Below are 23,536 nucleotides of genomic sequence, written 5' to 3' on the forward strand. Positions count from 1 at the left end.
GGAAGGGTCAGAGAGAGTGAGGGAGACACTGAATCTGAAGCAGGCTCCAGGCTCTGAGCTGTCAGCACAGGGGCCAGCGCGGGGCTTTCACTCATGAGTGAGATCGTGACCTGAGCCCAAGTCAGATGCTTAACTGAGTCCCCCAGCGACCCTCTCATTTTTATAAATGGAAATTGAGGCTTCTATTAGGAAATCAACTAAGGACATTGCATCGTTAAGAGGCAAAACTATGGTTTAAATCTAGGACAGCGATTCTAAAGCCTGTGTTCCTAAACCAGATATAGGATGGCTGTGGGCGGACTTGGATTCTCTTGACTGAAAAATATTGTACCTTTTCAGTGGGTTGTAAATTGATTCACACCAGTCATTCTTGGAAGTGTTACATGTGATTTGCTCATTCCTGGTTGTTATAATGCTAAAAGTATTCTCATAGGGAAACCATTCACTAGAATATCAATTGAAATCATTCAGGTTATTTGCAGGACAGTGTTGACTCTGTCTATGCTTGTTGTATTTACATTTAATTTACTCATTTAACCTCTAGAAGAACTCGAAGAGGCAATTCAATTTTCTGGTTATTTTATAAGACAAAATTAGAACTGGCCACTGCCACCAATATGCTTTGTGATTCAGTAAGGTACTGATTTTTCTGGGTTTGGTTTCCTCTCCTTTTAAAAGGGCAGAGGGGGTTGGATTAAATGATCTGAGCTTCCTTACATATTAAAATTAAGCTATACATTCCTTGTTCATAAACCATTTGGTACCTGAATGATTCAAGTATCTAGACATAAACACTTAATGAGCAAAGTAAGTTCACCTAAATTCAGAGAATGTAGACTGGTCTTTTAATTTAACTCTGTAAGCAGTAGCTAATTTGCATGAGGCTGAAATGATTTTCCATTTAACTGAAGTTGCAAAATGGTTCATTGATGATTTGATTCTGACTGACCCTTTGATAAAAATTCTGAGTCTGAACTAGTCGCGTCTACAGTGAAGGGGCAGAGAGGAGTGAGCAGTATTTTCATGAAGGACTGAATCAGGGTGGTTGGAGGAAGAGGTGGTGTCTATGAGGAACACAAGTCTTTTATCGTTGTGTTTTGTCATCTTGTTCGTACAGAACTATTACAGCTTGTTGCAAACAGTAGTAATGCTGAATAGTAGAAGAGATATAGGACCTTGGGGTCCTCTTTATTTAGCTAGCATATGGGGAAAGAGAACTAGAATAGTGCACAGGCAGCTTTTGAATGGTCCTTGTTTGGAAGTGGTGCACATCACTCTGGGTCTCTTGGTTGTTTTTTTTTTTTTTTTTTTTTTAAGTTTATATCTTTTGAGACAGAGAGAGAGGGAGAGAGAATCCCAAGTAAGCTCTGCATTCTCAGCGCAGAGCCCGATGTAGGTCTTGAACTCATGAACTGTGAGATCATGACCTGAGCTGAAATCAAGAGCCAGACGCTTAACCGACTGAGCCACCCAGGTACCCTGGCTCTTATTTTTTGGACCAAATCTCTGCCACATGACCACACTACAAGATATACTGAGGGTTATATTAAATTGTGTGCTCAGGAAGGATAGTATAAGGTACATAGAAATACAGGTAGTTGGGAAAATAAGTGAGTGAAAAAAAAAATCAAGATAGTTTTTACTATAGGAAAAACAAACAGTTGTACAAGGAGGGGGATGAAATAAAGATGATAATGGGTGACATTTACTGTGTACTTTATACCAGGTACTATTCTAAGTTTTTACATTTCCCCATATTACTTTTCTTAAAAACTCTGAGATAAATATAGTTGTAATTACCATTTTACAAATGAATTTCAACAACAGTGATGATATCACCATATTTATTGGATAAATGGGGTAGGGAATAAGGACAATAGAGTGAGTCAAGCATCATCACAGTAGGAAATAGAAATAACATAGAAGTAATATAATATCTAAAATTAAATAGATCAGCAGTATACACATGCCATTTAGAAACACAGAGGAGGTAGGGGCTCCTGGCTGGCTTGGAGCATGCAACTCTTGATCTTGGGGTTAGGAGTTCGAGCCCAGTGTTGGGTGTAGAGATTACTTAAAAATGAAACCTTAGAAACACAGAGGTAAATATCAGTAAGCTTAAAAAGCTGGAACTCCTCAGGGTGATCATTTCAGGTACAGGGTCTGGGATTGTCCTTGTGCCATTGCACTTTCTAAACTGTTTCAATAAAAGTATGTCTTGGTATCAAAGTATTGAGAGATCAAAGGACAATGATGTGTGGGTGGTCATCATTTTGATCTTATTTTCAGATAGAGCAGAAATGGTTTTGTAAATCATTAAGTAGTGGAGCCTAACACTGAAAGGGAGCCAAGGCAAGATTTCTTTTTTCTTTTCCTTTTTCTTTTTCTTATTTGTTTGTTTGTTTGTTTGTTTATGAGAGAGAGTGTGCATGTGTGTGTGCGTTTGCACGTGGGAGACAGGCAGAGGGAGGGGGCAGAAAGAATCCCAAGAAGTCTCCACGCCCAGCATGGAGCCCGACGCAGGTCTTGATCAATCCACAACTGTGAGATCGTGACCTGAGCCAAAATCAGGAATTAGACACTCAACCAGCTGAGACACTCACGTGCCCAGGAGCTGAGAACAGATTTCTAGACTGGGTTTCCTCTGCACTTTCTTGATAAGTCACTTAACCTTTGGGCGCTCATTTCTTCAAATGTTAGTGAGAATGATGATCTCTTACATGGCTAAAATGGTTTTTAAAATTACTTTAGCTTCTGAAGTTCCATGTTTCTGGGTGTTAAACTAATTTTGTTTTTAAACAAGCACTACTGTGAATGCATCAGAGCTTCAGAGCTGGTTTTGGATGCAGCATGGCTGTGTGGTCACAACCAACCCTTGCTATTATTCTTACCTAGCATCTTCGGTAGTAGTCACTTGGCTGTAGGGTTTCTCAGTACCAGTTTATGTAAGTATTCATATAATTGAAATCCAATAGCTTTTTAAAAACCTATTCAAGTGTAACAAAGAAGAGTGTGTACCTTACAAGCTCTGAATTTGGAATATACAGCTCAGTGACTATAGTTGATAATACTATACTGTATATATGAAATTTGATGAGAGTATATCTTAATTGTTTTCATCACATACACACTCCGAGGTGATAGATGTGTCCATTAACTTGGTTGTGGTCAGTATTTGGCAGTATATATGTATATCAAATCATGTTGAATGCTTTAAATATATACCATTTTATTTGTCAATTATACTCAGTAAAACTGGGGAAAAAAAATTATCATTATCCCAGAAGCCCCTTCCAGTTTCTTCCCTCGAAGGGTCAACCGCTACCCTGACTTGTAATAGATTAGATTTTAAACTATATATAAATGGCAGGTAGTGGTTTTTAAAATCGTACATATATATGCATATACATTTACTTGTTTCTTAAGTCAAAAATATTTATAAATACATGTACATAAACGTCTGTACACATTCATACTTTTAGATTTTGCGGGGAGGGCTTGCCAATTTTGTTTCTGGCTTCCCAAGAGGACAATATTTAAATTTGTTGAGATTTCCTGCTGATATTGATTGTATAAGTAGTCCAAGTCCTCCCCAACTTATGATGGTGTTATGTCCTGATAAACCCATAAGTTGAAAATACCATTAAGTCAAAAATGCAATTAATACACCTAACCTACTGAACATCCTAGGTTAGCCCAGCCTACTTTAAATGTGCTCAGAACACTTACATGAGCACAGTTGGGCAAAATCATCTAACACAGAGCCTATTTTATAATGAAGTGTTGACTCTCTCATATAATTTATTGAATGCTGTACTGAAAGTGAAAAACAGAATGGTTCTATGGGTACAGGTAAGTGTGTGGGTTGATCGCATGGCCTACTGGTGGCTGGTGAGCCCAGCATCCTGAGAGAGGATCCTACTGCCTGTCGCCAGCCTGGGGAAAGATCAGAATTCAAAGTTAAAGGTGTGGTTTCTACTGCGTGCATATTACTTTTGAACCATCATAAAGTCAGAGACTGTAAGTTTGAGACCATCTGTATGCACACATTTATTACCCATTTACTACTTCTAAGTATGGGCATAAAAGCATAGTTTCAAGTATGAAAACTTTTATTCTAGGTCCAGTGGCATTGCAGAGCACGGATGGTTGCAGGAGCCAATTTTTACATTGTCGGACGAGACCCTGCTGGCATGCCTCATCCCGAAACAGGGAAGGATCTTTATGAGCCAACTCATGGTGCCAAAGTGCTGACAATGGCCCCTGGGCTCATCACCTTGGAAATAGTTCCCTTTCGAGTTGCAGCCTACAACAAGAAAAAGAAGCGTATGGACTACTATGACTCTGAACAGTAAGTTTTATTGTCACAAATCTATGAAACACCTTGTGCTCTAAGCTGCTCCCAGGGCTTTAAAGTATTGTCTCAGTTTTATAATAACTTCACTTTGTTGTACAAACTTTGTTGTACACATTTCAGAGAAAGGCCAAACCAAGGAAACTAATTTCTCAGTATTCCAGCAGTTAGAAGTAGAAGTAAAAATTGAATCTGGTTTCATGCTTCATGGTTATATATAAATGGCATGTAGTGGTTCAGTTTTTTTGTTGTAGAGTGCATAAGGGCAGTATTGACATGACTATTTCTGCCATATCTACTGTATGTTATGGAGCATGTAGTAGAGATGATTACTCTGGTAAGCCCCAAAAATCTTAGTATTGAGAGAATTTAATAACTATGCAATCACTTATGTGATAGACACTGTCCTAATTGCTTTATAGGCATTAAACTAATCCCTACAACAATCCCATGGTGCTATTATCCCGATTTTATAAATTAGTAGTAAGCTGAGGCATACAAAGTTCGAATAACTTTTATAAGGCCCAGAGCAGTAAATGGCAGCCCAGCAGTTGAACCCAAGCAGTGTGACTCCAGAGCCTTTGCTCTTGACCACGAAGAGTGTAACTTCTTTCTTCAAAGATCTTAGGAGGAGCAAAACACTAACAAGCTTTTAGTACAAATTATTGGTAGTGTTGAACATGTATGTGTCCCTTTAATGAAAAATTGTATTAATTTTTATTTATATATAATAACAATTGTTAGTACATTCTAAATTTATTTTTAAACATTTATTTATTTTTGAGAGAGAGCACAAGTGAGGGAGGGACAGAGAGAGAGGGAGACACAGAATTCGAAGCAGGCTGCAGGCTCTGAACTGTCAGCATAGACCGTGACATGGGGCTCGAACCCACAAACCATGAGATCATGACCTGAGCCGAAGTCGGACACTGAACTGACGGAGCCACCCAGGCACCCCAATTGTTAGTACATTCTAAATTTAGAGTGACACGTTAGGGCTCTAGAATAGGAAGTTATGGATTCTAGCTCTTTGCTGTGTGACTAGCCTTGTTTCTTCATCTCTAAAGTGATGGCAGTAGATGAGTTGATTCCATCTTAGTTCAAAATCTGTAGTTCTTTCCATGATCTGTAGCATCTAGTTATTTTTACATTTTTAGCAGATACTTGTTTTGTTGATTGATGCTTTTTTAGTACAAATTACAATTCATGTGCAGCAAGTAGAATGGAGAAGTACTTTTTTATTTATGTTTTCTTACATTTATCTTTACTGATAGGTACTAATTGAAAATTGTCCATGGTCTAATAACCTTTAATCTGAGAGTGCTCATCCTTTTTTCCATGATACTTTATAGTTAATTCTGTGTTCAGGAACAGAGAACACTGATCCTGACCCTGTGTCCTCATTTGGTGTAGCCCATTTTGTAATAATGGGGATGGACAAGAAAGAAAAAGAAACCTTTTAAAGATCAAAACATTCTCTTGTCTCTATAAGTGACATCAAGTTTGGTGTCATTTAATTTCTTTGTGATAAATGGTAAATTGGGTAAAGAAATACTGCTATTTACAGTAGAGTTTGAGAGATTTATTGGCTTTTCACTTAAGGCATAAATACTGCTGGAGAAAAAATGCATAATTTTAGATGATAGGCTTTTCTGAGTGATGAACTGGAGCTAAATTGCAGGAAAATGCAGGAGCTAAAATGCAGGAAAATTTTATGAGTGAACAGAAAGGGCTTATATAACTGATACAGGCAAGTGTAAAAGAACTCCTAAGTACACTTTGGGGCCTAGGTGTGGAATTCAAGACAGGAGCTATTCTAGACTATTATTTTCTGAAAATCTGAAATGTGATCCAGATTCTAGTATACTTCTGAACCAAACCAAGAGAAGAATTTGCAATAATCCAGACCATTTTTACTTTTATAAAAGATCAGGATTTGCCAACACATAGAAATAGTTTTAAATCGTGGCATGTTTTGTTTTGTTCTGGCCTAAAAATATATAGGCCTGTGTATGTTGTTTGTATGTCTATTTATATATGTATGCATGTGTACATACACTTACATAATGTATGTGCACACAGAGCAATGTCACTGTCTCACAAACAGGGCATCTATAAGAGGGGTGTGCTGAGAGTCGCAAATGGGCCCTTCTCTTCCAAAGGGATGCCTCAGAAGCTTTAACAAGAGAATTTTAAGTAAAGGGGCACCTGGGTGGCTCAGTCGGTTAAGCATTCGACTCTTGATTTCGGCTCAGGTCATGATCTCATGGTTTGTGGGTTCTAGCCCCACATCAGGCTCTGTGCTGGCAAAAAAAAATTTTTAAAAAATTAAAAATATAAAAACAATTTGAGTAAACCTTGAACTATATTGCCACAAAAGGTGATTGAAACTGAAAATATAAATTAAATGTTAAGGAAAGTAAAAAGTTTCCAATACAGTCCTGTCTTTTTGTGGTTAAAATTATCTAGTGCCTCCATTAGAGATTCTAATTTACTTATTTCGGGGAGAGGCCTACACCCCAGCAGTTCTTTTGTAAGCTCCCCAGCTGCAGACCCTTCAGTGTGACTCATGGAAGGTAGCATTGCTTTCTACATATTTGTAAAACATACAGTGTCAGAGACAGAATGCTGGGCTGGGAAACCCTTTACTTCTGATCCAGCATGCAGTTGTTTGTTTAGTTTGTGTACAAGATGTTATGAACATAATCTTGTTCTGAAAGTAACAGTCACTTACAGAGTGAAGAGAGAGAAATAGAATCATTCTGCCCGTGGCCACATGGTTAAAACTTAGGTGAGTTTCCATGTCCGTGAGTTAAGGAAACAAAACTAAATAGAGCTGGGCTTTTCTTTTTCACTTCTCCTTTACTGATGTTTCATTACTGTGGTTTCTTTGCATGCATGATCAGGTGATTTAATCACCCGCAGGACCTAGAACCCATCTGTATGTAGTTGACAGACGTGCTGGGGGAAGCCCTTGATAACTTTCACGTTTTGTTAAATCTGTGTAGTATTGCTTTAAGTCTCTCTTTTAATCATTCAAAAGCTAAATAATTACATCAGTTCTCATAAGATTTTCCAGTGATGAATTCTATATTAGTTGCATGAGTGGCTCATTTTCTTGGAATTTTTTTGAGTTTACCAAATCTTAATAAATTGTAACTTGGGAAGCCTTAAAACTGCCTTAGTTTTCTGATTTTTTATATTTGTGTTCACATATAATTAAGTTGATGGGAACATGTTGGAAAGTGATTAAAATTTTGTGGAAAGGCGATAGTCTTTGATGTAGTGAGAAAACACAGTTATTAATTATGCACATATGAGGTTGTCTTATGTTTGATTAATGGATGTTATTCAATGCCAGCTTTTATGTAATTAATGATTTTGCAGCTTTTGATTTAATTAAATACTAGTGTAAGACAAGGCTTCGGGAGAACAAAAACAAACTTTATGAAGATTTCAAGTAAGATATTGATAGGAATTATGATAAAAATCATCTGTTTATACTTAGGAAGCTCAAGTAGGCTCGTATTTGCTATAATAGTGACTCAAGGAAATTTAGTTTTAGGACTACAAGACTGAACTCCATTCTTTCAGATATTACAAACAAACTTTTAGAATTCTCAGTTATTTGTAATGTTTTCTCCTTTATGCAGATCTTCTTAGTATTTGGGTAAAAAAATTCAAAGTTAGGGTTCAGATTATTGAAATGGCAACTTAACAAAAAGAGCACACATGAGTGAGAGTGCCTTGTGGAAATGGGTATATGAAGGAACAAGTGGACGAAAATATTCCAGTCTGGTTATTTCCACATTATCAGTAGAGTGTTTTCATAGCTTTAATGTTGAAGTTGATATTAATTCACATACTGTTAGTGTCATTTAAAAAATATTCTAATTATAGACACTTTTTCATATAGCTTTCCCTTCTTTTATGTGCTTTCCACAGGAAAGCTCATCTTTTCTAGTGGTTTCTGTGAAATGACTTTTAAAGCTATACTTCATTGTTTCCAAGTTGCTAATTGTGTTAGTTTTCTAGTGCTAACACATGACTACAAATTTAGTGGCTTAAAACAATCCTTACTGTCTCACAGTTTTTTGGGTCAGAAGTCTGGGTGGACTGCATTGGATTCTCTGCCCAGGCTGGGCTCTCATTTGAAAGTTCTGGAAAGAATCCATTTCCAAGGTGACCCTTGTTGGCAGAATTCAGTTCCTTGCAGTTGTGGGGCTGAGGTCCCCATTTTCTTGCTGGCTGTTGGCTAAGGATTGCTCTCTGATCCTAGAAGCTGTTTTAGATCCTTTCTTCTAGACACCTCCATCCCAGCAACAGAATCTCCTTCATGGTGAATCCTTCTCCCACTCCAAATCTCCCTGATTTTCCCTTCTATTATTTGAGAAAAGTCTTTGCTTTTAAAGGGCTCCAGTAATTTAGGTTAGACCCAGGTAATTTCACTATTTTGCCATACAAATGACCTATAGTGGTGGTAACATTATTTGTCTTCATTCTTTCATAGACCCCTCTTTTGCAGACATTCTAGAGAAGTGAGAAAGTTAAGTTTTCTAGAAGTAAAATAAAAGTAACTTTTTTCTCTGGAGGTTAATATTAGGAATAATAGATAGGACATCCTAAGGAGATGTTGTGGTATTTTCATTATAAAACCCAGTAGTACTCCTGTCCTGCCTTTTTTAATCAGTTACAACATCTGAAAGAGAGAAGACATTGGTTGGGGGGGGAGGGTAACCAATATAAAGGTCCCAATCACAACTCTATTGTGCTGGAATAGACTATATGGAAGACTTATTTTTTTAATGCCAAGGACACCAAAGAAGCGTTGAACCAAAGAAGGCCAAAGATCTGCTCCTTCCCTCCACCTCAGAGCCCTGACCAGTTTTGACTACTCTTATGAGATAAACGGACATATGTGATAGGGGAAAAGTAGAAAGAGCAAATGAGACAGTTCTTGGGAAAGAGTTCCCACAGAGCTTAGGGGAGAATAATCTGGGTCTCCCCGGAGAGCAATCCAAGGTGATCTTAACACTCCAGCCTGGTGGAAGGAAAATAGGCCTTAGTCATAAACCTTTGTTCCTAGAAAGTTCCTTCTGGGTGAGTGGGGTACCCTGATTTTGATGCAATTTGGGGTAACAGATGAATAGGATGCATTCTTCCAGTGGTCAACCAATAAAATCATTATGGAAACATTTAAAAGAAAAATAACACTCAGGCAGTCACCTATTTTATGTGTGTGCTTTGAGTTTTATTCTTTTTCTGTACGTTGATTTAACATAGTTGAGTTTATAATAGGTTTTTTTTACCCTGCTTTTAATTATTTACTTTTCATGAGCATCTTTCCATGTTAAGCTCATGTAAGCATGTATTTATTGTAAGCTCTCTGTATACATTCTATTATTCGTTCTGGTACCGTACCGTGCCACAAGTCCCGATGGTGTGTGTGCAGCACAGGGCCGAGTGAGGAAGCTTGGGAAAGTTCCCTCCGTGCTGTGGAACAAGACTGGCTGAGAGGCTTCCTCACACAACTTGTGTCCTTAGGTATCACCGAGGGCAGGTAGCATCTGCTTGTCATATCTGGTCCCACCCCTTCTACCCCGTTGTCTCGCACACATGGAGCAGAGTTTTTCCATATCTGTACTTTCAAATGCTGCTCTACTGAGACCTGGTCGTGATCTCCCCTCAGACTGTGGAGCTGTGCCATGTTGTCACTGGTCTTACTGCAAAGAGTTCCAGGAGGAAAGAGCCACAAATCATCATGTCTGATGTCTTGATTTTTTGTTTTCTCTCTGCTTTGTTTTTTTCCCGTGACTTTTGGGGTCTCCTCATTTTTATTATGCTTTCTGCCCTTTTGGGGTACGACTGGGATTTACTTAGTATAACAATATCAAATCAATTTCTTTCTTAACAACATGCCATTTAGCAGACAGGCTTTCTCAACCTTGGCATTATTGACATTGGGACCAGATAATTGGTTGGGAAGGGGTGCCATCCGGGGCATTTGAGAATGTGTGCCCTGGGGAGGAGGAAGTGAGGTTGCAAAATCACCTCTCTTGAGAATCAGAGGTTTGTAACAATATTGGCATGTTTGGGTATTTTCTTTTTAATTATTTTGTCATTAGTCACAAGTCAAAAATATGGGTTTGTTTTTGTTTTTGTTTTTTACTCCAGAGACTTCTTTTTACTTTTGTATTTGGAGCTGATCTAGATGTTTTGAGAGTAACAGATATCCTGGTTTCTAAGTAAATGAGGATATTCACATGTTTCTTAAAAGTAGAAAGCAAATAACAAGATGAAGAAATCCTGGTGACAGATATAAAGGAAATTATTTAATGTAGTCAAAGCAGTGTCCTTGCCATCTAGCAGTGTCCTGGGTTTACCTAATTTTCTGGTTAACTCATGGATGCTTAAGCTGCTTGAGTTACTAATTTTGAAAACCCTTTGAAAATGTATTATTTCGGTCTCTATAACCTACTGCAACTAAACAGGCTGTATACAGAGAGCAGCATTCAGGGACATCAGTGTGTGCTCAGAAGAGGTCACCACAGTCTGCTGAGAGGAAGTTTTCATACAATGGGATTTCAGCCATGTACCTCATACCAGACAATTTTATTTGGATGATGGGCACCTGAGAGCTTCTGAGTTTAGCTTTCAAAAAATTGAGATCGACCATCCACTCTGGAGTAATCAGAGGCTTCTTTCAGAACCGGGTGAAAGTTGATATGCTCTTTCCCAGCACAGAAGCCCCATTTTGGCCATTAAGGTATTTATGGATCCTTTTGAAACCTGTCCATTGGCACTCAGTTCAAAACCTCTGTTTGTCTACACTGTGGTAGATTTTGGTCTTCATGACCCTTTTTGGTAAAGAAAATTGACTGCAGTGCACTTCAGGACGGTCCTTGAAACTTGTTGGTTTTTTTTTTTAATGTTTATTTTTGAGAGAAAGCGTGTGCGAGAGTGGGGGAAGGACAGAGAGGGAGGGAGACAGAGGATCTGAAGTGAGCTCTGTGCTGAGAGGGAGAACCTGACACAGGGATTGAACTCATAGCTGTGAGATCATGACCTGAGCCCATGTCAAGATGCTTAACCAACTGAGCCACCCAGGCACCCCTAGAAATTTGTTACCTGTCTGAGTGTTTGATAGGAACTGTTCTCTAGCTTTTACTTAAAAGATTGGGGTGTTGGGAGGGAAGTATGATGAATTAAGGATTTTGGTTAGGTAGGTTCTAGATAGTTGAATTTTTTGTGTATTTCAGTTGGTCTTTGGTTTGAAACTAAACATTGTTAAATTTGTCACATACATTGCCAGCCAGTGGTTTTTTTGGTTCTGAGAAAGAAATCCATAAATAACAGTTTATCTGGTTTTGGAGAGATGACTTTTTGACTTCACGCCTAGGAATTCTTAGTGTTTTGATCGACACAGTGTCATATATGAGCTTCTTTCAAGTTGGATGAAAAGTTAGACCTCAAATAGTTCATTTGATTCACTTAGAAGTTACCACTATGATTTTTAGTTCTATCAGAGAAGAAATTCCCCTTTGCTCCTCTGCTTGCTTATCATCTAGTTACCTTTTTTTACAAAGCCCATACTAATTGAATAACGAACCCTCAAAAGGTACACTTGATGGGCCATCTGTTGACCCCAGCTCTTGTCCATTTGAACAACTCATGCTGCTGGTGGCTCTGATGACCACATATGTGGACTAAGAGACAGCAGATGGTTGTAAAGATTTAAAATCTTCAACAAGTGGCCAAGAGTCATTGTACTTCGGAGTTAGTCAAGATGCTGGCCACATGTAGTTAGTATATCCCACGTGGGACAGGATGCTGGTCCACAGGGTCCCCACATAGCTTGCTAGATGGCGTGTTTTTCCTTCTCCCTGCCATTCCATCCCTTTTCTTTCTTTAAGAGATGTGGACTGTAAGAAGCTATGACCAAGTGGTTTTGAGAAGGAAAAAAAATCAAACATAGTTGTGTGTTTGTGTGTTGTTGTTGTTGTTGTTTTTCCAGGCACCATGGGAGATTGGTTAACTAGTGTAATTAGATGGCTTATTAGAATTGCTTTGTAGTGAAAGCCCTCAGGGTCATTTATTTGGTAGCCTTTCTGTTGTGGCAGATTCCTGATTACTCCCAGGTAAAGTTGAGAGCTAAATTTAGATTATTCCCCAAATGCCTGAGTTTTTACTTGACTCAGTTATTTCTGTAAGCTCATGTCTAATTAAAGATGAATTGTGAAAAATATGATTTGATTCTAGATAATGTGACTCTTGTACGAAGTCCTTGCACCTGACTTCTTATAAAAAGTAAAATCCTTATGTGACAGTACAAGTATGAGGCAGAGGAAAATAAATGTGTTTTCTGTAGCCAGGGTGGAGTGGAACCGCCACCATGTGGGAACAGAAACTCCCATTTCATGTGATGAAGAAATGCTTGTGGCATGCGGGGCAGATGGAGTGTGAAATAGAGTCAGGAAAAGAGGTACCCAGGGACCTTGGTTTTAAAATGCAATTTCAGAAAGAATGCAAGCAGACTTCTGGATTCCAGACAGTTTGGCATTCTAGGGGAAAGAAAGGGCTGTAATTGGTCTGGCGTTTTTCCTTTAATCAAATAGTCAAGACAGTCATCCAGAAAGCTGTGCTCTCACTTCGTTCTCATTGCCATCACGAGCAAGCACTTTATGCATGGGGCACAAGATTTCCTTTGTTGAAATCAAAGTTTAAGATTTACATGGCCATAAATCTCCAGGGTCATAATTTTCCTTAGTGAAGCTTATATAGGGAGCTCATCAGTGAACCTTCTGAGGACCTGCAACATTCAACCAGTGTTTTGTTGGGTAGATTCTAGCTAAACTAACTGATTTTACATCAGATTGGAGTGAGGATGTTTAGATACAATTGGAAAGCTCGCTGGACCCCTCCACCCTCTTGGCTTCCTCTCTGACCTCAGGTGGAACCTGGCTGGCCTGGAGAGAAAGTCTGTAGTGTTGATGGATTCTGTTATTAATCCATTCCCACACAGCTTCATGTTCTCCTTGAGGGCAGTCTCAACATCTTTATTGAGAAGGTTGGGAGTGTGCTGCGTTAACTGCCTCATCTTTTTCTCACCCCAAACCATCCCTGTTTCTACCTTCCTTCACTCCTGCTGCTCCTCCGTGTCAAAGCCCCACTTCCTGTGTTCTTCATGTCAGACTTTTCTTCTTCATGTTTCATTTTTCTCCTGGCTTTCATCTTCCTTCCTTTTCTCAGTCTTGCCGTTTATTTTCTTCCACCTATACACTTGCTGAAACCTCCCATTTCCTTTAAAAAAAAAAAAAAATCTCATCTCTTTTTCCACTCTGTATCTCTGCCAGCTTACCATCACATCTCTTTCCTTCGCCATCTACTAAAACTCTTCAGTTAAGAAGATTTAAATTCCAATTTGTAAATCCAGTAGTTATTTTTTTCCCCTCATGGTCCTTTTCTCAGCCTCTCTGTGGCCTTAACACATTAGGATTTCTCTTCTCCCGTGACCTCCATATCATCTTGGTTTTCATCCTACTCCTTTGACAAATGCTTTTCCTTTTGCTGAGTCATCTTTTTTTGGAGAGCTTACCTGTTTTCTCTAACACAGTCTTCATTTTAGTGTTGATAAATTTACAAATTATGTTTCTAACCCCAACCTTACTGAATTTTTTGGAATCTTGTCTCCCAGTCTTGCTTCTTGTCTAGGCCCATCTCACATGCAGTCAATTTCTTTTCTCATGTTGTCATGTGTATGAGAGAAAGGGGTTGGCTTATTTCCCTGTGGTAACCAGCCCATCTGCATGGGCCAGTTTATTATAGTAGATCTGACTTGTCTGACACATTGAACAGATGATAGAAGTGAGAGAGACCCCTAAATTTAAACTAGTTTGAATCCATCTTTTAAGCAATGTCTGTTAGCCTTTCATTTTTATTGATCATCTCTGAAAATTTATATAGACATTTAAAATATGTTTTACCTAAGCAGATGAGAGCTGTTTATATATTGAGTTGAATGCATAGGTATATCTTCCTGTCTTTCTTGTAGTTGAGGGAATAGGTAGAGCACACAGGGTGACTAGGGGAAGATGTTGCATGCCTGAATTAAAGTAGTGCCTTTCTGCCTAATAGTTAGAGATGCTTTTCCTATGACTGATGAAATGAGTCACACTATTTTGAATAGTTGTGTTTTTTTTTTTAATGTTTATTTTTGAGAGTGAGAGAGAGAGATAGAATGTGATTGGGCAAGAGGTAGAGAGAGAAGGAGATACAGAATCTGAAGCAGGCTCCAGGCTCTGGGCTGTCAGCACAGAGCACGATGCGGGGCTCAAACTCACGGACCGTGAGATCATGACCTGAGCCGAAGTCAGACGCTCAACCGACTGAGCCACCCAGATGCCCGAGTCATACTATTTTGTATTGATGTCCTATATGTATAATATTCCACAGTAAAATTCTTAGATATGTTTCAAAGGGGGTTGGGGCAATTACTAAAGTCTGAGTATCTCACTCTGGAGTTGGAAAGGCCAGAACTGGGGCCAGCAGCAAATCCTAAGAGGTAAAACTAGATTCAGGACCAAGAGTCATATTGATTTTAGGAACTAACAATTGTGATCAGGCATAGAGCCAGGCCAGATGAAAGAGGTGCACAGAGCCTGTTGGTGATAAAACCAGTTCCAAGGTTTAGAAGCCCAGTGAGCAGTGGGGTCATTGAGCACGCAGACAGAATCAGAAAAGCAGAAGGAGAGACCAGAAACCAATGCACAGTTTGGATCATGAGGAAATCGCAGTATTTCTTTCTTGGTCTGGAGTCCACAATCTGAGAGCTCATAGGTAGACAGTGAGCCAGGTTAGGAAGGTGTATGTGGGTTCCCCTGCCTGAAGTGGAGGTGAGCAAGGTCAGAGAGAAGGTAGATGTGCAGATGATTATGGAAGAGATCGTTGTGAAAGTTATGGAGAAATTTCTAGTGGGAACAACTAGATAAAAGGGAATATACAAGTAGCTTAAATTAACCACAGCAATCAGAAATCCTACATTTCCCTTTTTTTTGCCAGAAGATGAAGAGTAGTGACTCATTTAAGACCAGATATGCACTGTTCTATATTGAACCAGTAAAATTTTTCTATGCATACACTTTTGCATTCTTTTATATTTCACCAAATATTTATTGAGTTCCTAATTAGAAATAGTTTTGAATGTGTTCTGTGTAGCTAGTACCATCCAGATACACTCTTTACTGTTAATGCCTGGTACATAAGTGTGAGTTAATAGCCATTATAACTACTTTGAGACCAGTATAGGAAGCATAATGGTATAGCAGGACCTTATTTATCTGCTTTCATCAGGGGCAGTATTGAGGTTTCAGGTTAATTTAAGGTTAAATTTTTAAAAATTACTTAAAATCAAATGGCTGGAGATTATTTTAAATAAACTTTTAACTCGTTATAAAAATTATTTGATATTTTTTGATTTTGATAATTGATAAAAATCATTTTTAGAAAACTACAGAAAACATGAGCAAAATTAATAGCACTGTGGTAATACTGTATGGAGATAACCACTGTAACATTTAGGTAGGGGCGCCTGGGTGGTTCAGTTGGTTGAACTTTCGACTCTTGATTTCAGTTCAGGTCGTGATCCCAGGGTCGTGGGATTAAGTTCTGCGTTGGGCTCTGCACTGAGCATGGAAACTACTTAAGATATTCTCTCCCTCCTTCCCTCCCTCTGTCTTCCCCCCTTCCCCTCTGCTCCACTCCTCTGCTGGAGCTCTCTTTCTCTGTCTCTCTCTCCAAAACAAAACAGTTTGCATATATTTCTCCTTCCTTTGTTCCTTCGTTCCTTCCCTCCTTCCCCCCTTTGAGAGAGAGAGCAAGAGCTTGATGGGGAAGGGGCAGAGGAAGAGGGAGAAAGAGAATCGGAAGCAGCCTCCACACTCAGAGCAGAGCCAAACACGGGACTCAAGCTCACAGCTGAGATCATGACCTGAGCTGAAATCAACAGTTGGACAGCTTACTGAGCCACCCAGGCGCCCCTTGGGTATATTTGTTAATAGCCTTCTCTCCACACCCTCTGTATTTTTAACAGAATTGTAGTTGTATTGCATAGAAAGTTTTGTGTCCTGATTCTTTTACTCAGGGCTAAACCATAATTTATTTAGAAACTTTAACCTTCAGGTCATTTACAGTATTTTACTATCCTAAAACAACTTCCACTTAGCTATCTTTATGCATAACATAAAGATGTTGTGCATAGATGTTGTGTGCATCTGATTTTTTCCTTAACATAGGTTCCTAGAAGTGTAATTATTAGTTAGAAAATATACTTGGCATCTCTCTAGAAGCACGTGGCAGTTTATGATTTATGTTCCACAAATAATGAAGTGGGAGGGAACATACAGCCGTTAGCTAGGAGCAAACATAGCCTGTGATCTGGTGACCCGAGTGATCCAGAGCTCTTGCTGGGTCCTGGTCTGCTATCTAGGTTGTTTCTTTTTGTTTGGGGGAAGAGGATAAAATTACTAGTGGACCATCTGTGCCATAGCCATACATGCTCAGTGCTTAATGGTTTAAGGGCCTTTGTGTGTTTTTAATATAAGATGAGAAAAACTAACAATACTTCGGTGGTATCAGTGGAAGAGTATCATTTATTGCTACTTACCTATTTTTGCTATTAAAAAATTAGTTTTCTTTTAATGTTCCAGTATACATTTAACCTTTCAGAGTCAGACTTCCTAAAGAGCTTTCTGCCTGCATAACTAAATTGGATTTAATGGGGTTTTTTGTTTGTTTGTTTTTCATTTTTTTTTAATGTTTTATTTATTTTTAAGACAGAGACAGAGCATGAGTGGGGATGGGGCAGAGAGAGAGGAAGACACAGAATCTGAAGCAGGCTCCGGGCTCCGAGCTGTCAGCACAGAGCCCGACGCGGGGCTCAAACTCACGAACTGTGAGATCATGACCTGGGCCGAAGTCGGACGTTCAACCGACTGAACCACCTGGGTGCCCCTGTTTGTTTTTAATTTCTAGTTCTAAATTAGTAGTTCCCATGGGCTGAGGAAGAGGAAGTGAGGGAGGGAGATGGGTATGGCTATAAAAGGACACCCCAAGGGATCTTCAAGGTTTTGGAACTGTTAATGCATCTTGACTGTGGTGGATACGTGAACCTACATATGTGATAAAATTGTACAGAACTAGGGGTGCCTGGGTGGCTCAGTTGGTTGAGCATCCGACTTTGGCTCAAGTCATGATCTCACAGTCTGTGAGTTCAAGCTCCGTGTCAGGCTCTGTGCTGACAGCTTGGAGCCTGGAGCTTGCTTCGGATTCTGTGTCTCCCCCTCTCTCTGCCCCTCCCCTGCTCATGCTCTGTCTGTCTCTCTCTCAAAAATAAATAAAAACATTAAAAAAAATTTTTTTTAATTGTACAGAACTAAATACACAGAGAATTGAGTACAAGTAAAACTGGGGAAATCTGAATAAGATTGATAAATTGTATTCATACTGATAACCTGATTGTGATATTATGCTATAGTTTGGCAAGATGCTACCATTGGGGAAAACTGGATAAAGGACAGATGAGAGCTTGCTGTATTATATCTTACAATTACATGTGAATCTACAGTGATCTCAGTAGATATTTCAATTAAAATTTGTTTCCTAGTTCTAAAAATGGGTATTTTGATAGTATGGTGGTTTTTGTTCAATGACAGATTTGAAATCAGATTAAGCATTCATTTACAAGTACAGTACTATGTTTTATCCAGATCTTTTTGTTTCCATTAAGCTTATCTACCATGAACAGAAGAAGAAATGCTTTTTAAAATTTCAATGTCACTGGGGCGCCTGGGTGGTTCATCAGTTGAGAGTCTGACTTTTTGGCTCAGGTCATTCTTGAGGTTTGTGGATTCAAGCCCTGTGTTGGGCTCTGCGCTGACAGCTCAGAGACTGGAGCCTGCTTTGGATATTCTCTCTCTCTCTCTCTTCTCTCTCTCTCTCTCTCTCTGCCCTTCCCCTGCTTGCACTGTCTCCCTCACTCTCAAAAAAATTAAATAAACATGAAAAAAAAATTTTTAAGTTTCACTATCCCTAAGATTCTAGAAATGGGATGTAATTTTCTTTCTTTCTTTCTTTTTTTTTTTTTTTTTCTGTTTCAGCCATGAAGACTTTGAATTTATCTCAGGAACACGAATGCGCAAACTTGCCCGAGAAGGCCAGAAACCTCCGGAAGGCTTTATGGCTCCCAAAGCCTGGACTGTGCTGATGGAATACTACAAATCCTTGGAGAAAGCTTAAGCTATTGACCCTGTCACTCCACCTTTGACACTTAACTGAGTAACGAGGGGACCACGTAGTTCCTGTTGGCATTTCTTTGTGGTGGTGTCTGTCTGGACACGCTTCCTCAACACAGACCACTTTCCTTAACTAGCGTCAGTTTTGGTCTGCCTTACGAGTTTTGTTTTGAACTAGTGTAATACACTGCTGGTTTTAATGTATCTTTTCCACTTATTATAGTTAATATTCTTACAGTGCAATTTTAAAATCTTGTCTTTTTATATTATATTTATGCTTCTGTCTTATGATTTTTTCAAGCTGTTGTATTAGTTGTAACCAATAGTATACACATTGAATCTCATTTTTCATCCCTTGGAAAAAGAAAAAGTCCACTAAACAATAAACTTGGCTAGACTTCGTTTGGGGAATTTTACAAGACATCTGTAGCAATTAGGTTTTCTTTTTCTACATTGAAAAATATAAACTGCTTGCTTCCTTCCTTCCAGGAAGCTATTGATCTCTTAGCTGTTATAATCTATTCTTATGATCTGTGTAAGCCCTGAATGAACTTTCGACCTATTCAATAACATTAAACTTTTTGGCTTCTTATTTATATGATGTTTTTTGTTTTGTTTACACTTATCCTTTCCTTCTTGTGAAAAGTTTCTGATGGAGGAGGGAAAATACAGGCATCTTTCCGTTACTTGAATCTAATAATTAGCTCCTGTTTTTCATAGTGAATTTTTAAATGGAAAAATGATAATGCATCCTGTCCAAAAATTCAACCAGATTCCCCAAATATCTCTAATGTTCTTAAACACCTTAAGGTGGTGGTACTAGAGCTAAGGAGATGATGGTCCATTTGGGGAGGGGGGCATCGTATCCAGTTTGCTTTTGTAGGATATCCTCAAGTAGACTATTCAAGTGGAGATGTTTATTTAGGAGCTGGATATACAATTTTGGTTGAGATGCCAGCATTTTTGATTTGCAAGCGTACTTTCTGTGAAATAATCATGATCTACGCTTTAAAAATTTAGCATTAAAATGAGATGGCAGAGTATACATGGAGATAGTGTATTGTCATTAAGGTAAATGAGAATAAAATATCACTAGGCAAAGAGATAGAAGGAAAAATGCAAAAACAGAAAAATTGGATTATGGAAGGAATCAGTGAGAAAGTTGGTAAATAGAAAAAAATGGAGGCTATGAGTAGATATTTTCTAGTGGATAGATTTATTCACTCGTGAATACTGAATAAAAATATTCATTAGGTGATGTAGAGAGTTATATGGATGGATATGTTTACGGGAACAATTAGAAGTGACAGTTGGTATTATTTTGGTGCCACATTTTCTAGATCTCTTTTTTAAGGGAGAACTCCTTTATATAAGTCTACATAGGTTGAAAGGCACCATAGATTTTCCCTCTCCAACTGCAAACAGCTAAGGTATAACATAGCACCTCAGCTAATTTAGAAACTCCTACCTAAAGTGTTGAAAATGTGTAGGAAGTGATGCAAAGATATAGAGACAAAACGAATCATGGATTCATGGTGGCAGCGGTAGAGTTGAGATTCTGGGGACTGTGATGTCAAGTGGAAGTGGAGCCCGTGGGGATGGGGTCTCCTGTGCAGAAGTAGTATCCCGTCTACAACATTCCAGTGGTGTGACCTTGGGTCAGTCCTCCACATCAGCTTCATTTCATTCCATACCATTTTCTGAGCCTCATTCTCTTGCATTTTCCATCAATTCTCTAAGATACCCAATAGTCTTCCTATAAATTTCTTTGCTACCAAAATTATCTGGAGTTTCTCTTGTTTGCCATCAAGCTCCCTGATCATAACATAAGCATGTGAGGAAAATGTGTATTTCATATAAAAATCTTGATACTGCTAAATTTCAAGGTGATTTTTACTGTCAGCTGTGTATTTAAGAGTTAAAAATACAGAAGAAAAACATCTTTAAAAACTTGGCCCTTAGGAAACTTGTCCTTTATACTCATAAAATCAAGATGAGATCATGAAGAAAAGAAGTTACGATTAATAGCATTAGGATGAAATGTGTTCTAAAAAGTAGATTTCGGGGCGCCTGGGTGGCGCAGTCGGTTAAGCGTCCGACTTCAGCCAGGTCACGATCTCGCGGTCCGTGAGTTTGAGCCCCGCGTCAGGCTCTGGGCTGATGGCTCAGAGCCTGGAGCCTGTTTCCGATTCTGTGTCTCCCTCTCTCTCTGCCCCTCCCCCGTTCATGCTCTGTCTCTCTCTGTCCCAAAAATAAATAAACGTTGAAAAAAAAAATAAAAAAATAAAAAGTAGATTTCTATTCTATCTGTAATTGTCCTTTCCTGAATCTGGTCCCCACTGTACCCCCTGGCCTCCAGCCTGCCAAAGAGAGACATGATGAAAACGTAATTCTATGCCCCTGGGCCCTTGGGATTGGCCACCCACTTGTGTGTTGCAGAGAAATGGGGAAGAAAATAGAAGCACCCAATGATTTCCACTAGTTCACATGTTGGTATGTGTATCTTTAATCAAAAAATCTGATGCACACAAATTTAATTTTTCCTCTTCCCAGTCCATAAAAATGAGCCCAAGCCAATCTTTAAAACATTCAACCTTTTTACATTCAACCTCTCCTGCCAAGTGGTCTTGGAAATCTCAGTGCCATTTTTTTTATCTATCCATCAGTTGGAAAAGAAAATGGAAAAATACTCCTTTTTAAAGAAAGGAGGAAAAGAAAGTGCAATCATCTTGGCAAAAATAATGTTTTAAATCTGTCAATTCTCTGTTCTACTCTGGTAATCCAGACCACATATTTGAGTTTTATTTTCATCTAAGAGGGGAGCAATTATGTCTGTCTCTTGGAAGTCAGCATTCAGATACTTTATCAAGAAAAATTCGGAAGTCATGGTTCTTACACATGGTCTATTTTTTATTAGCACATATGTATCCAGGGGTTGGTTGGCTCACAAAGTAAGGAAGTATTTGGCCACTGGGCCTCCTTTCTGTGTGTGGTATATTTCTTGGAGGGCCTGCAAACCTCTTGGGTTATATTTCTGCTGGATTCCATTCCCTGATCCACACATTATTGTCTTGAATATAATTATATAAAAATGGCACAAGGAACATCCTGCCCACTTAACTCCGAGCGAGTGTTTTCTGGACTGAGGTAAAAGCTGGCTTCCCTAAAGATATGTACTTGAGGAGTGACTAAGCAGGGGTGTGTTAAGATTGAAGCCTCCTTCTTATCCTGACTTCCTGCTTCCCCAAATTCCCAAGGAAAATGGCACCAGAATTGAGGGCCTAGATTTGAGGAAATATGAAACATGGAAAATTTCATCACAGACCTCTATTTCCCAGACCTGCACCAGCACTGAGCATCCGTAATGATCTGTCTTCTCTGCACTGAAATGAATTAGAATATGAGCTCCCTCACTGCATTCCTCACAACAGCTCTGGCTTATCCTCTTTGAAAAGTGTTTGTTCTCCCCAGCAGCACAACCACTCCAATTGCCCAAAAGAACATAGGCATCTGTTAAAAGTAAGCATACTGGGGCCTTGCTGCGCAATCGGTTCCCCAAGAAAAACCAGCCGCTTCAAGCAAGAGGAGTTAATGTCAACATGTCTGGATTCACTGCCTGGCTGCCCAGAGTTTGCCCTACAAGACTTTCATCTTCAGTGTGGTTAGTGTTACCTTGTGTGATCTAGGGGCATGTATATATAAGTGTTCTACATAGGTGCAGAAATAGAAATTTGATTTTCGACATGTTGTGGGCTAATTCCAATGAGCTACTCATACAGCCGTTACAGAAATTTGAGTAAGAAAAAAGTTAAAAGCTTAGATATTTAGATGTTTTGGCTTAAGCCAAGGAACAAGCTTAAGAGAGAGTACAGTTTTGTGATTTAAGAATTCAGGCTTGGAAATAAAATTTGACCAATTCCTTGTTGGTTGTGACCTGCAGCTTCATGAAGCCTGTTTCCTTACCTGTGAAGGTCATAATCAGGAATTATGAGGCAGTGTGTGTAAAGTAATCCTTTATCATCATATTTAAAGATGTAGTCTTTTGGCCAAGAAATACAGTGATACCAATATCTTTGAGACAAGACCTTGTAATATATGCATAGTAACACTGTTCTCTAGCCCACTTCACAAAGTGACTAAATACAGATACATGTTAGATAACAAATCTAAGGGGCACCTGGGTAGCTCAGTCGGTTAAGGGTCCAATTTCACCTTAGGTCATGATATCAAGGTTTGTGAGTGCAAGCCCCACACTGGGCTCAGTGCTGTCAGCTCAGAGCCTGCTTCAGTTCCTCTGTCTCCCTGTCTCTCTCTCTCAGAAATAAATAACCGTTAAAAAAAAAAAAAAAAGCAACCAACAAATCTAAGACTATCCAAACACTGTTCCTGGTTCAGCCATGATTTTTCCCTTGCGTTTTCCTTGTGTCTAACTTCTGTGTTTTCTAGATTAAGAAAACAAGTACATTTTTGCAAGGGGAAAATGCAGAAAAATACACACATTTGTCTAAAACAAGCATAGACTAATTCAAATGCAAAAGAAAGGAATCATTGAAAAAATGGTGGCACTTTGAAAAATGAGATCAATGAAATATATTTTAAAATGTGAGGAGTGGTAGATCAGGATTAGAAAGAAAGTTTATTCTCAACATTAAGTTTAATGAGGAAGGTCTGCTTTAATTAACATCAGTTATATTAAAGCTGCATTTTACAAGCATTACACTTCAGATAAAAGCTGAGTTCAGCTTGTTTGACACCTTTGATTAAAGCATAAAATCTTAAATATATTTGACTTTTAGAATTGAACTATATAAGTGGTGCGTCATTTACTAGCTAATTATTTGCATCTCCTGGGGATATAACAGGTATTATGGTATTAGGAATATGAGGTACAAAA

General features: G+C 38.8%; 1 protein-coding gene across 1 annotated transcript in view; it reads left to right on the top strand.

Moving 5' to 3' along the window:
* The window catches only part of PAPSS1 (3'-phosphoadenosine 5'-phosphosulfate synthase 1), a 105,931-nt gene extending 86,693 nt beyond the window's left edge, over positions 1–19,238 (top strand). The window contains exons 11-12 of the mRNA XM_030313303.2: positions 4,122–4,351; positions 18,508–19,238. Coding sequence (XP_030169163.1) covers positions 4,122–4,351; positions 18,508–18,646 — 369 coding nt within the window. The 3' untranslated portion in view covers positions 18,647–19,238. The remainder of the gene's footprint in view (positions 1–4,121; positions 4,352–18,507) is intronic.
* The last annotated feature ends 4,298 nt before the right edge of the window (positions 19,239–23,536 follow it).

This window comes from Lynx canadensis, chromosome B1 (genome assembly GCF_007474595.2).
Source record: "Lynx canadensis isolate LIC74 chromosome B1, mLynCan4.pri.v2, whole genome shotgun sequence".
NCBI classification, from domain to species: Eukaryota; Metazoa; Chordata; class Mammalia; order Carnivora; family Felidae; genus Lynx; species Lynx canadensis.